The 13,613-nt window shown below is 41.6% G+C and overlaps 1 protein-coding gene across 3 annotated transcripts in view; it reads right to left on the reverse strand.

Moving 5' to 3' along the window:
* Positions 1-1,223: 1,223 nt before the first annotated feature.
* MBD5 (methyl-CpG binding domain protein 5) overlaps positions 1,224-13,613 on the reverse strand; it is a 174,131-nt gene continuing 161,741 nt past the window's right edge. For all 3 annotated transcript variants that reach the window (XM_048484067.1, XM_048484066.1, XM_048484065.1), the window contains 2 exons: positions 5,934-6,009; positions 1,224-4,828 (listed from right to left, as the gene is read on the reverse strand). In XM_048484067.1, the coding sequence (XP_048340024.1) occupies positions 4,757-4,828; positions 5,934-6,009 (148 nt within the window). In that variant the 3' untranslated portion in view covers positions 1,224-4,756. The remainder of the gene's footprint in view (positions 4,829-5,933; positions 6,010-13,613) is intronic.

The raw sequence follows: 13,613 nt of genomic DNA on the forward strand, positions 1-13,613 counted from the left end.
TCCCCATTCTCTTGGAGATGTCATCAGGAATAACAAACACCTTGAAGATTATTTAGGACATAGTTGAATATAACTTTGGAAGTTTGTTTAACCAATAGAATTCTTGTCAGTTCTAGATCTTCTTTCCCTAAGAGCATCAAACACCACAACCTGGTGCCATTCCGTGAATTTGATTCAAGACAAAAAAAATCTTCAAGCAATGCACAATTTGTTGCTAAAAGATTTGGCACTAGCCATTGGGACAGATGACATCAGACAGATTCATGGAAAATAGGCACGTCGTAAGCAGTAACAACCATGTAGATCTTCAGAAATATTATATCTTCTTACAAGGTATTTGAGGACCAACAAGAAAATTGTCATGAATAGCAGTTTGTGAGCTTTCCATGGGCATCTGGATAAGCTACTCTTGAAGACAGGATGCAGAACTAGGTGGATCTTTCATCTCACCAAATAAGCAAATATTCGCTGTACAACTCTGCTAAATATGCCCATGCGTAACACCATGTTGTCAAGGATGCCATGAAAATACATAAAATGCAATAGACTGCACAGAGAAAGTGACGATCTTCAAATATAATAGCTTGTTTACAAGATAACTGTATCTTCAGAGAGGTAAGTACCTCAACAGGAAAGTGAATTGAAGGAAAGTTTGAGGAATTACTATATAAACTGACCTGTGCAATATGCACAACTGGCCATGCACTCTAAACGGATCTGTTGGATACAGTATTTCATGACCTAGCGTTTGTATTACTATCTGGACGTGACTGGTAAGTCGAGGGCTGAGTCCCAGACATTCTACCATAACCAAATTACTTTGGTTTACTGTTACGGCTATTTAAAAGAACAATAGTGCCAACATACCCCATTTTAAATCAGGGATGTAACCCCCTCCCAAACTGGTGTTGTGCAAACATGGCCCCGTTCTGGAAGAGAACATCACAGTGAGGTTTTTTTGTGATTTAATCATAATATTGACAATTTTATCAAATTTTACAAAACTGATATTTTTTTAAAAAAATCTAATTCTTAGTAAGACTAGAATGGGGTTCTTTTAAAATAGAAAAGCATTATTATGCTACTGCTCTTCCGGAATATTCATATTAAAAACCCTATGTAGCAAAATACAAACTGTACTAATAAAAGGTAATTCAGTCCACCATGATACTTTAAACCATTAAATTCTGGGAAATCCACAATAATATTGAGTTACTTGCAAGTTTTCTGCACAATGGCATTGGTAAATTTAATTATAAAACTATAAACAAAACTTCAAACTGAGGCTGTGGCCATAACTGACATGGGACATGAGAATGTATTATTTTTGGATACTGGTTTCAAAGCTAGTTTCAGTAACACTTTTCAGTCTAAATAACTGAATATAGGAAGCTTTTTCATAAATAAAAATTACTAAATGGTGCTCATAAATTCTCCATGATAGAAAGAATAATTCCTTTGATTTTTATATAATTTTATCACAACCCACCAAGAATAAATAAATAAATAGACACATGAGGATAGTTAGCACTTTATATCCTCAAAACACCACACAAACATCCACTAATCTGTCTAATGAGAGGCTAATTAATCTTATGAGGGTTCAACTTCACTATCCCTCTTGTGTGATTTCTTTCATTGTGCCAAGAATTCAATTATTTCACTTTCTGAAATGAGGGTATTTTCTCACTCTCTAAATATAGGAGGATTTCATAAGTTAGAAAGTTGAAAAATTGTTTTAAATGTTAAAATCTTCTGTTAGAAAAATAGAGATTTGTTAAACAAAAAAATAAGCGTAGAAAGAAGGGTCGGGCCTTGATTTTAAAAAAAAGTAATTTATGCATTAATGCAAAGAGAAAGAAATGGCTCTATGGGCAAAATTCAAGTACGAGTGACCAGCTTTTTAATCGTAAAGTAGGTGCAACATTTTTTAAAATGTTACAACACTGCATGACCTGTAATGCTCACAATATTTACATTAACTGCTTACATAAAACCATAAAAACTCTAAAGAGGAGGAAAAAAATCTGTATGGACTGAAGCAAACTACTCCTAGCACCCACATCAATGCCAATATTAACCAATGAAATCAAGTGCACAGAAATACTTTACATAGTCTACTAATGTAAAGTATACATTGGTGAGAAAAGTTAACAAACCTAATTAGTTAAAATGTCAAAAGAAGGGTTGGTCAATACAAATTCAGTTTTAGGGACAAAAAAAGAGCAAACTTAAAAAAACTGAATATAAACACACATCCACCCACACACGCGCACACACGCATGAGTATTCATGAATAGAAACATCTGTTTAGACAAAGCAGAAAGCAGGCTGGTACGAAAAATGGACAACATTAACTCTTTAAACTTAACAAACACATCAACTTGCAACAAAAAAAAGTGTGCTAACTAAACTACACAAAAGATCACTTCACATGAGTTTTCATGTAGGATTGTGGCAGGCGATCCTGCCGTTACACAAAGGACAAAATGAACCTACCCAGTAGAAGGAAAGGTTCCTGTCTCCAGGCCACTGTAGCTTAGTGTAGCTAATTGCATTCCATCAGGTTGGGGTGTGGGAAAAAAAGAGCGAACCACATGAGAGAAGAGCAAGTTATCCAGCCCAGTGATAGTGCTAAGTGCATTGGCACAGAAGACCTGAACACAGGAATGTCATTCCCTCAGCTCGCTTGTCCTCTGGGGCAAGTGGTGCTCATCACACAAGGGGGGGGGGGGTTAAAAAATTGAAGCTTTGGGTCCTGAGAAAATGAACTGGGCAGGGAATTATATTCCTTGTATATAAGTACTATGTTTTGGTTATCAGTATACTGGCATTGTTATCAGCTTTAGACGATGCCGACTACAAGCAGTCTTTGCTAGGAGAGGTAACTAAGCCATTGAAAGGAATGACGCTTCAGGATAAAACAAAATGGTGGCTCCCAGATGAAGAGGTAGTAGATGGCCTTAAAGACTCCATCTTGGAATTAGGCAAAGAGAGCTGATACTGTGTTTTGGGATGCCTGGAAGAGGGGGAGGGCCATTGCCACCATAGGCAGCACCAACACTGAAAATGACATTGTGCTACACGTTGTTTTAACGATACTGGTATTTAGAGAATGGCTCACAGCTTTAGGTTTGTGTATCTGTAATGTACGATCACCTTTCTAACATACGTTTCACATTTCTTTCAACTTAACATAACATAAATAATCTGGTTAATAGATTCAAACCTGCACATTTCTGCCACATTAATATATATATTTATATATTTATATATAAGAATCTGTTAATGGTATAAATAATTCTTATTAAATAAAATAAATCTGATATGTTACATAATACTGATAACATCACTGGTTGGATCCAAAGAGCTGCTATAGCTTGGTGGGATTTTTCTTTCCTTTTAAGCAGAGACCCTACTCCATATTAAAAAAAACACCCTAATTTTTGAAGTCCCTTCAGTTTCAAATGTGTTTTTTTAACGTCATGTTGAAGGAAGGGACAGGGCTCTTCACAGACAGAACTAGTGCAGTTCTTTGGGATCCTGGCCATTGCTGCTAGTCGTTTTGTAAGCCACCTAGTTTATTAATACTGTATGACAGGTGTCAGTGTTGGCAGATAAGGTGACTCAGAGACCACTTATGCTGAGAGAATACCACTAATTCAGTGGAAAACAGATAAGCACAACTGATCACTGAGCTGCCTTAGTTTTAGAATACCTATGTTCCTGTACTATAAGGTCTGATGGTTAATAACATTAGCAATGAGAACTGAGTTTCAGACTATGCCATTGCTCTTGAAAATTATAAAGGGTTGTGTTCTCGGCATCGACCGATCGGGTTCGCCAATTTAGGCTCTAAAGGATTTCAAAATGAACGTGTTTTTTCCCAATGTGATTTTAAAGCAGCTGGCTAAGAAAGTCTGTCAAAGCAATCGCGGATTAAAAATATTCTATCTAAATATTATTTAATTTAAAAATCTACAGTACTCTACTTTAAAACTCAGGCAAATTAAAAAAAGAAGAAGAAAGAATTGCAACTGGTAGTTGCAGTGTTTGACTTGTTAATTAAACCTGCAATCCCACATCCCTTTAGGAATCTGCAAGGTTGCACTCTCCTACAGAGACCTGAAATGGAGTACAGTACTTCCAGGCAAGGTTCATTCCAAACAGACACTATAAATGAACACTCAGTGGCGAGAAGTGTTATGTCATAATTAAGGTATTACATAATCATGCCTTTTTCACTGCTGTTAAATACAAAAACAGCATCTTTTACATTATTATATAAAAGCATTTAGGCTGTATTTTTATTTATCACTTTACACTGGTAGTCTCTTGTATGTGTACTCATAGAAACCAAAGAATTTTGTACACTATTTTTTTGTACAATAAAAGATAAAGTGTGCATTAGGTACGCTTGTACATGACAATATTGTACATTATTTACATTTCAGGTATCACCATGAAATTCCGTTTTATCTATATACACAATGAAAATTTTTGCAGAAACATTTGGACTATTTCTTATAATCACAATTTTAGAATGATAGAAAAAAAGGTTCTATAGACACACTGTAATCTTTTGAGGATCGGGTTTGACGTCTTCCTCTTTACCAGCGAGAATACTGTACCACTGTTTTGTTTAGCACCCTGTGGTGATGAACTCTATCCATCCTTATATATATTTATATATATATATTTATATTTATGTGCATTTTTTTAATAAGTACTGGACCAGTAACAAAGACATTCAATGTTATCTAGAGATCTTCCTCCTCTTCGGTTTTGGAGGCTTCAGCTGTCTGTCTCCCTGTGGAATTTGGTGTACCTGAAAGGTAGGAAAGTAACAAGGGGAAAGGAATTTCAGTAATTCCCAAAGAACAATACTTGATATTCATAAAACTTTTTTCAAAACATTTCACGTATATTATCTCAGTCATCCTTATAGCAGTTGCGTATTATGAACCATGTTATCATCCTGGTAATGAAGATCTGACACTAAGACTGAAAGAGGGTGCCATGCTTCAGGCTTCCCAGTGAGCTCATGGCTGAGGGGTGATTAGAAGTGTTGAGTCCCACTATCAGCCATTTAGCTGTACCAGTTTGCTAGAGTTTTTTTGTACCAGTTTTTAAAATGCCATTAAGGGTTTCAATTCAATTCAATACTCCAATTTGCCTGACCCCTACCTCCTTCCCTGACTTACCGACAGTGCCATTGGCTCCACCATGAGGCAGCTTTGTGTGCACATATGCAGAGAAGTGCTCCTCTGCTTTGGGAGATTTAATGCCCTCCCTCCCTTTCTCCCTCCGAATATTGTTACCCTGCCTTATACAGAGGTCTCTATGTGGCTCACAACAAAGTTTAATGATAAAACATATCAATAAAGTCATAAATAAAAGTAACAATAAAGCATAGCAATAAAATATCATTAAATGACCCAACGCCACTTCCTCAATGCTACCCCCGCCCCAGACCAGCAGTTGTAGAGGGGCTTCCAGGGAGGCTAGCCCAATGCCCAGGGGAAGAGAAAAGACTTCGCCATATGCCTAAACTCATCAAGGGTAGGCGCCAGGTGAATCTCCGAGGGGAGAGTATCCCAGAGCCTGGGAGCAATCACACAGAAAGCCCTGGTAACATTGCATGTCTATCAGTTTTAAGACATATCCCAGTTTTTAAGAATCTGCATGTGTTTTTATTTTATTTAGAACACCCTAAGGTGGCAAAACAATCAGAAGCATTAGCTTTAACAGCCACCCACACTGCATGTCTACTGGACTAATATATATCCTAGTTTTTAAAAGATAGTCTTCATTCTCAGAAAAAAACTGAAAATATAAATGTTTTCTTATTTTATTATTTTGTATCGTTTGCAAACTATGGAACAGCAGTTGTTAACATTTTTAAAATATTACCGTATGCACTGAAAACTTACATTCCCAGACATCTTGTCGAGTTCACTCATGGCCTCATGTATAGCAGCTTCTAAATGGTTATTTAACTTTCCACTTCTAGGATAAAAGCAGACAGAAAAGTTTACAATAGTGCCCATAAGACTTTGTGATAGAAGAAATCTGCTGCTTTGAAATGTATGGCAAATTGAAGTAACAAGGGTGACTCCATTTAATTCAGCCTGTCAATGAAAGACCATTCTGAACATACAATGAACAAAGCAGTCTTTCAGCTTAATGGTGTGCTTAACGTTGCTATCTCTGATGCAAAAAACATACAGAAATGGCATCCTTGAAAAAGGCCATAAGTCACACTCAAAATAAACAGTTGTAAAAGCAATCCAGGAACACCATTATTCCTTTAAGGAGACAAATTGCACAACCAAGAATAAACCAATCAAAAGCCAATCATGGCCCAATTACCCATGGTCGGCTCTGCCCCACCCTTGCCTGGCTCTGGTGCAAAGCTCACACCAGAAGTGTTCTTGCTTTCAGCGAGGAAAGCAAGAAGAACAGGCGGGGCAAAGGAAGCACGTTGGGACAAGAAGTCTTGCCCCAAGGTGCTTCCTCTCTGGGTGCACTGTAGGGAGGAAGCTGTAGGGTTATTCTTGATCCATCACTGTCACTGTAGGGTTATTCTTGATCCATCACTGTCACTGGAATTCCATGTGGCAATGGTGGCGAGGAGGACCTACCAGGTTCTCCGGATGGTTCACCAGACCTGCCCTTACTTGGACTGGGAAGACCTGGCTACAGCCATCCATGCGCTGGCAATCTCCCAGTTAGATTATTGTAACACACTCGTGTGGGGCTACTCTTGAAGACAGTCCAGAAGCTGGAGCTGGTGTAGAATGCAGCAGAAAGGCTGCTAGTGGATATCTCAGGATGTCATCACATAACACCTGTCCTGTGGCAATTGCACTGGCCCCCTATTTGCTACTGGAATCAATTCAAGGTGCTGATACTGACATACATAGTCATACATGGCCTGGACCCTATATAGCTGAAGGAACGCCTCCTCTCATACAGACCTGCCTGGGCACTGAGGTCAGCGGTGAGGGGAGGCATTCTTAGTGACTCCATTGAATTCCAAGATTCTGGGGGTGGGGGCCACCCAGAGGGCCTTTTCTGCAGTGGATCCAGCATTTTGGAAAACTCTCCCCCCTAGAGATCTGCCAGACTCTATAAGAACCAACTCTGTAAGAATTTAGGCACTTGGTCAAGACCACCTGCTGTACTTGGGCATATGAGTGATCCCTCCTGGGCAATTTCCCCCCTCCATACTTCCCTTTTTATTTGGTACCTGCTATTGCTGTATTAGCACTCTATTGGGGCAGCCTAGCTGAATTTTTGAAATGTTCGGGGGGGGGGGGTATTATGCGGGAGGGATGAATATGTATATTTATAAGGGTGAGGGATGGGGATGGTTTTTTCAAGTAGATTTTATGAAGGTTTTAAGATTGTTTTATGTGTTTTATGACTATACTCCACCCAGGGATTTCAGTGATGGGAAGAAAATACATATGCAGATAAAATGAATGAATGAATGAATGAATGAATGAATAAATGAATGAATGAATGAATGAATGAATGAATAAAAAGAACAAAGAATAATATTCTGATTGGATGGAACAGACTTCCTTGGGCGGTGGTGGGCTTCCCTTCTTTGGAGGTTTTTAAGCAGAGTCTAGATGGCCATCTGACATCTATGCTGTTTCTGTTAACTTAGGCAGATCATAAGAGAGAGGACAAAAAGGGCTGAGTCAGTGTTTGGCTCTTGCAGCCCTTTCTTACATGTCCAGTGTAGTAGTGATCACCACCTTGGGGTCAGGAAGGAATTTTCCTCCAGGCCAGATTGGCCAGGGATCCAAGAAGTTTTCTGCCTTCCTCTGGACATAGAGCAGGGCTCACTGGGGGTTCAGGGGAGGAAGGTGATTATGACATCCCTGTATTGTGCAGGATGACCCTTGAGATCTCCTCCAGCTCCATGTTTCATCTGCAACCAGTACTTCTTTTTTTAATGGAGAAACAAAAGAATGATTAGTCTGCCTGAAATTTCTGCATGATGGGATAGAATTTACAGCAGGAAAAATGTCAGGCTGAACCTCTACTAGAAATCACACAAAAAGGGAGTATGCACTATTTTTTAACGTGGCGAAACAGCTCTTGAAGGAGTGAAACTGGATCAAGAGTTATCTGAACCCTTCACCCATAAAACCTGCATGCATTTTCCTTCCTTTTCTTAAAAGACTCCCTGAAGGGTCCAAGTATTACTGTCTTCTTTGGCTACACTCCTAACTGATGATTCTGCCGAAACCTAGAACAAAAACCAAACTGAAGTCATCATTTGGGTGCTGTGTGGTTTCCGGGCTGTATGGCCGTGTTCTAGCAGCATTCTCTCCTGACATTTCGCCTGCATCTGTGGCTGGCATCTTCAGAGGATCCTCTGAAGATGCCAGCCTCAGATGCAGGCGAAACGTTAGGAGAGAATGCTGCTGGAACACGGCCATACAGCCCAGAAACCACACAGCACCTAAGTGATTCCGGCCGTGAAAGCCTTCGACAATACATTGAAGTCATCGTTCATTACTTGTAAGGAGAAAGTGTTACATCGCCAGAGTACCAAGTGGGGTAAATATTTGCAGCCTAGTACTGCTGAAGACACGTTTTTACTGAACTTCCAGTGGCAGTGCTTGTATGCTGTGGCTCCCTTCGCATGTTGCTACAGTATTGTGGAAGATCCTTGTCTATGAGGTAAGCTCATAGCTAGGGGCTGCATGTGGATTTGGCAACTACATGGGGAGGGCCAACTGCATTAAGGAGGATATGGGCGGGAGGGGAAAAATTGTGGGTGGGGGGATGGATCATGGAAGGGAGCTGGAGAGGACAGCAGGAACGTTGTCAATGGGGAGAAAGGAGAGACTGGGGGATAAGTAAAACCGTTGTGCTTGGGATAGGGATCGGGGAAGGGGGTTGGGGAGAAAGGAATGTTGTGAATAGGTAGAAAGGGGGGGGAAGTAAACATGTTGTGGAAGGGGTGAGGAAGGGGGATGTGGAGAAAGGTAGGAACATTGTCGATGGGAAGGAAAGGAAGGGAATGCACAGGGCTACAAGGCCACCAGCCAGGTGGAGCCTTGGCACACCCTGACGTTTGGTGGGGAGGAAAGGAGGATTGAAGGAAGGAAAGCCTTTTTAGTCACTCCTTGGCCCTTTCCTTATCTTTTGAGGGTGATAGAGAGTGGGCAGGGGGATGGCAAGGCTGGTGGCAGGCTCAGCGGGTGGCAAGGCTGCCCTGCCCTGCCAGCCCAGCTTATCTTTGGGGGGTTGGCAGAAGGCGGGCAGAGAATGGGGAGGCTGGTTGTGTGCTCAGCTAGAGGGCAGATTTTGCCCTTAAGGGTCTGCTTGTACCACTCCTTTGTCCTTGAGAGGAAGGGGCACGTCCCATTACTCCCAGGCATTTGTTGCTGTGGGCCGCCTCAGTCTGGATAAGCTGGCGACAGACCAACCGGCCGGGCAATTGGAGGTGTTCCTGCTTGCCTCACTCTCTGTGGGCAGTCTGACAATCCAAGCCGGCTCTGGCCAAGTGTCGCCGGCTGGCTCTTTGTCCCACCAGCTCTCCTCCCCAGTGCTCTACTAGTTTGGGTGGTCCCACATTGCGATGGGGCTAGCCACCTGCCTGCTCTGTGGCCTACCCCAGGAACCAATGTTGCTCTCCTGCTGATTCTCACTACCACAATCTGCTGGAGACTGCAGGTGAGCCACTGCTGGTGCAAGTAGGGAAGTCCGGAGGCCTGGGGTGGAAGGTGAGTGGAGGATTTGTGATGGACGGTTGGAAGTGAGTTCTGCACACCAATTGGTGGGAAGTGATTCGTCGATTCATTCCAAGCCTTAGGTAATTATGTATTAGGATAGCATAGGTTCATAAAGGGGAAGAACTAAAATTGTATTAGCAACACTGCTGAAGGTACAATGGCAGTTACTTAATAATGTTCTTTTATGTTCTTGGCATAATTACTGACCGTGTATAAATAAATGGCTTGGCCCAGTTTTCAACACCCCACCCGGCTGCTTGTGTGGTGCTAAATTTGTAAAGGGAGTGTTTGTTTCACTAATAGTGAAAGGGTGCTAATTGCATCCTTTTTTTTTGGCAGTGCCCTCTCCACAGGTAACTCACTTAATTGGTCTCCTACTTACTGCTTTTTAATCTGGCGAGGTGTATCATTTTCCTTCTCTACAAGCTGCACAGTGCCTCTAAAGATGTGGTCTACTTTTTCTGTGTGGTAATTACAAATGGGTGATACTAATCAGCTTGTTAGCCTGTCAGGGAGCTGGTTAATTTAACATTCTCTAGCAAATTCTTTGGGATGAAACTAGCTATTGGTGTACTTGGGATTAGGAAGGAATTTTGCTCAGCTAGGGCTGGCTAGTGACAGAGTCATAGGAGCAGAGAAAGAGACATCTGATTGAGGAATCAATGAACGATGGAGGTACTTTCCCTAAAAGCCTTCCCCCACTTTGTGGCTTATCCATCAGTGAGTCCACCGCCTCAGGCAAAGCTACAGGAAAGGCCAACTTGCTTTCCTGAAACTAAAGCTGCATCTCCAGACCAAATCTGAATTGCTGAACCAAACGTGTGTCCAGACCCTGAAGAGGAATATTTCCCACACCTGCAACCCAGAAACTATGCTTGATTGGGAAAAGGAGACTCCTAGTTTGGGGTAGGTATGTATGGGAAAAATAATGTTTAAATATTTACTTACAGTGTTTTAGTGTCTGTGTGATGGAATGCATATCTGCATTTATAAACTCCTTGAGCTATTGCTTAACAGCGAGGAAAGTGGGCACAAATAATTAACATTAATTAATTAGACCCCACCCCTGTTCCAAAGAGTCGACCACAACACAAATGGTGTCTTCCCTCCAATTTTATCCTCAAAGCAAACCTGTCAGGGAGGTTTGATGGTCCAAGGTCACTCAATAGCTTAGATAGAATATCTGAACAACATCTCCCTGGCTGTAGCTACTCAGCACAGAATATTTTAGGACAGCACTTAGTGGTGCTGAATGGACAGCACTTTCCCTCTGATATACAATGAAAACAATAAGCGTGTATGAAAGCAGTACCCAAGAAGCCATCTCAAAGTTTCAATTGTCGTGATTATTCATGGACATGAACCCTGCTGCAGAACAACAGTTGGTAGAAAGGATGGGGATTGGAGAGAAAAGCCATGGGGCTCCCAGAACAGAGAATTAAAGCTCTTAGGTATTCTAAAGGCTTTCTACTGAACCCCTTGCTACTAGGTCACACCTCGAGCCATAAAGCTGGGAAGACTTAAGAGATCAAAAGAAAGATCTTCCTTTGGGACAGGAAGATGAACTGTAACTTACTGCAAGGAAAGCTTGCCTATCCTAAAATTCAACTTTATTTAGGAAGCATCTAGTGTAGGGACAGAAGACTGCTAGCTTTCACTGTTTCTTTATACCCTCATTAAGCCTGAATTGCTTCAATGGAACATGCATAATCTCCTATTCATTTATTAAATTTCCTTTATTTTAAATGCTCTAAGACTGAGCTCTGCAAGAAGAAGGAGAAGGAGAAGAAGAATAGGAGTAGGAGTTTGGATTTAAATCCCCTTTCTCTCCCAAAAGGAGACTCAAAGGGGCTTACAAACTCATTTCCCTTCTTCTCCCCACAACAGACACCTTGTGAGGTAGGTGAGGCTGAAAGAGTTCTGAAGAATTGTGACTAGTCCCAAGGCCACCCAGCAGCAATGTAGGAGTGGGCAAGCAAATCTGATTCACCAGATAAAAGTCTGCCGCTCATGTAGAGGAGTGGGGAATCAAACCCAGTTTTCCAGATTAAAGTCCACCTGCTCTTAACCACTATGCCACATGGGCTCTCCACTATACCATGCTGGAAACTCCGCATATCTTGCTATAAGGAGCATGTACTGGGAAAGAGCAGCAGAAAAGCTCTCTGTTCCTAGAGTACAACTCTAAAATGGAAAGTTGTGACAGATGACACTTGTGCTTGCTTGCAGAAGGGCAGTGGGTGGTGTAGCAATCAGGTGGGGACTCTACACAAAAATAGAGATAACAGAGTGCTCAGAGTGCTCATTTATGACTGTCTAGCAGCAGATACTCCTAAGAGTTACTGGTGACAGCTGGTGGCTACATAGTTTGTAACTGGCACTCCAAATCTCTTAAGGCTTCGAACAGAAGACAATGAGAAGGGCTTGCGAGCTTCTTCCCTCAGATAATGTACTGAAGACAGGGGCGTACCTAGACAAACTGGAGCCCTGGGCAAAACCTGAGTTTGATGCCCGCCCGCCCGCCCCCCCCCCCACGTGTGGCCAACCTCTCCCACGGTAACCAAACAATGATTTTTTCCACCAGGTTGTTTCAAAGTCACCATCACATTATAGAACATGCCCCAACTCACAAATCTGAACACAGCAGAAATATTTTTGAAAACATTTTCAAAATGCTTTCAAAATGTTTTATTACTGCTATGAAAACATTTTATGGTGTTGTATCCAATCCCCCCAATTGGGGAAAACAGCATCACTTTCAATGTTATTTAAACAGGGGACCCCAGATTCTCCCTTTAAGGTGGATTTAAAAGGAGAATCTGGGCTTCCTAGTTTAAACAAGTGATGCTGGAATCCACCCCAAACAGCATTATTTTTAATGGTGTTTAAAACTAGGGAGCCCAGATTACTCCTTTTAAATCCACATTAAAGGGAGAATCTGGGGTCCCCAGTTTAAACAACATTGAAAGTGATGCTACTCTGGGGTGGATTCTCCCTCACCCTGAAACAGCTTTACTTCCAATGTTTATACTGGGGACCTCAGATTCTCCCTTTAAATCCAAGGCAAAGGGGGTGGATTTAATGATAATAATAACCTTTATTAGGCATTGAGAGAATAAAAGAAAGAAAGAAAAGAAGCATTGGCATGAAGGGGGTGGATTTAAAAGGAGAATCTTGGGAAATTTAGGGGGTGCCTGATGTCAGGGGTACAATTATTAAGATAGCAGCACCAAAACTTCAGAGTATCTTCGTGAGACCCTACTGATGATACCACCCAGGTTTGGTGAAGTTTGGTTCAGGGGGTCCAACGTTATGGACCCTCAAAGGTGTAGCTCTCATCTCCTATTAGCTCCCATTGGAAACAATGGAGGATGGGGGCACTCCCTTTGGGAGTCCATAACTTTGGACTCCCTAAACCAAACCTCACCAAACCTGGGTGATATCATCAGGAGAGTCTTCTGAAGAATCCCTGAAATTTTGGTGCTGCTAGCCTAAAAACTGCGCCCCCTGCAGGCCAAAAATGGAAAAAACACTGAAAATACAAAAAATCCCACAAATGAACCTACGCCCCCCCACAAGGCTGCGCCCAGGGCAACTGCCCACTTTGCCCAATGGGAGGAATGCCTCTGACTGAAGATATTATATGATTCCTGACCAAAGGGATGCAGTTTGAAATCCTTGGAATTACTAATACATGTATTATTAAAACCACAGGGATTACTGGGAAAATTCAATATTACATACTACAAATAGTAAAATCACTAGGACTTGGAGGAGTCATTTCATTTCCCCGGACCTTTTTCTCTCCTCCTGGGAGTCCAATAGCTTCCATCCTATTCCTGCTTCCCTTTC

This window comes from Sphaerodactylus townsendi, linkage group LG02, assembly GCF_021028975.2.
Source record: "Sphaerodactylus townsendi isolate TG3544 linkage group LG02, MPM_Stown_v2.3, whole genome shotgun sequence".
NCBI lineage: Eukaryota > Metazoa > Chordata > Lepidosauria > Squamata > Sphaerodactylidae > Sphaerodactylus > Sphaerodactylus townsendi.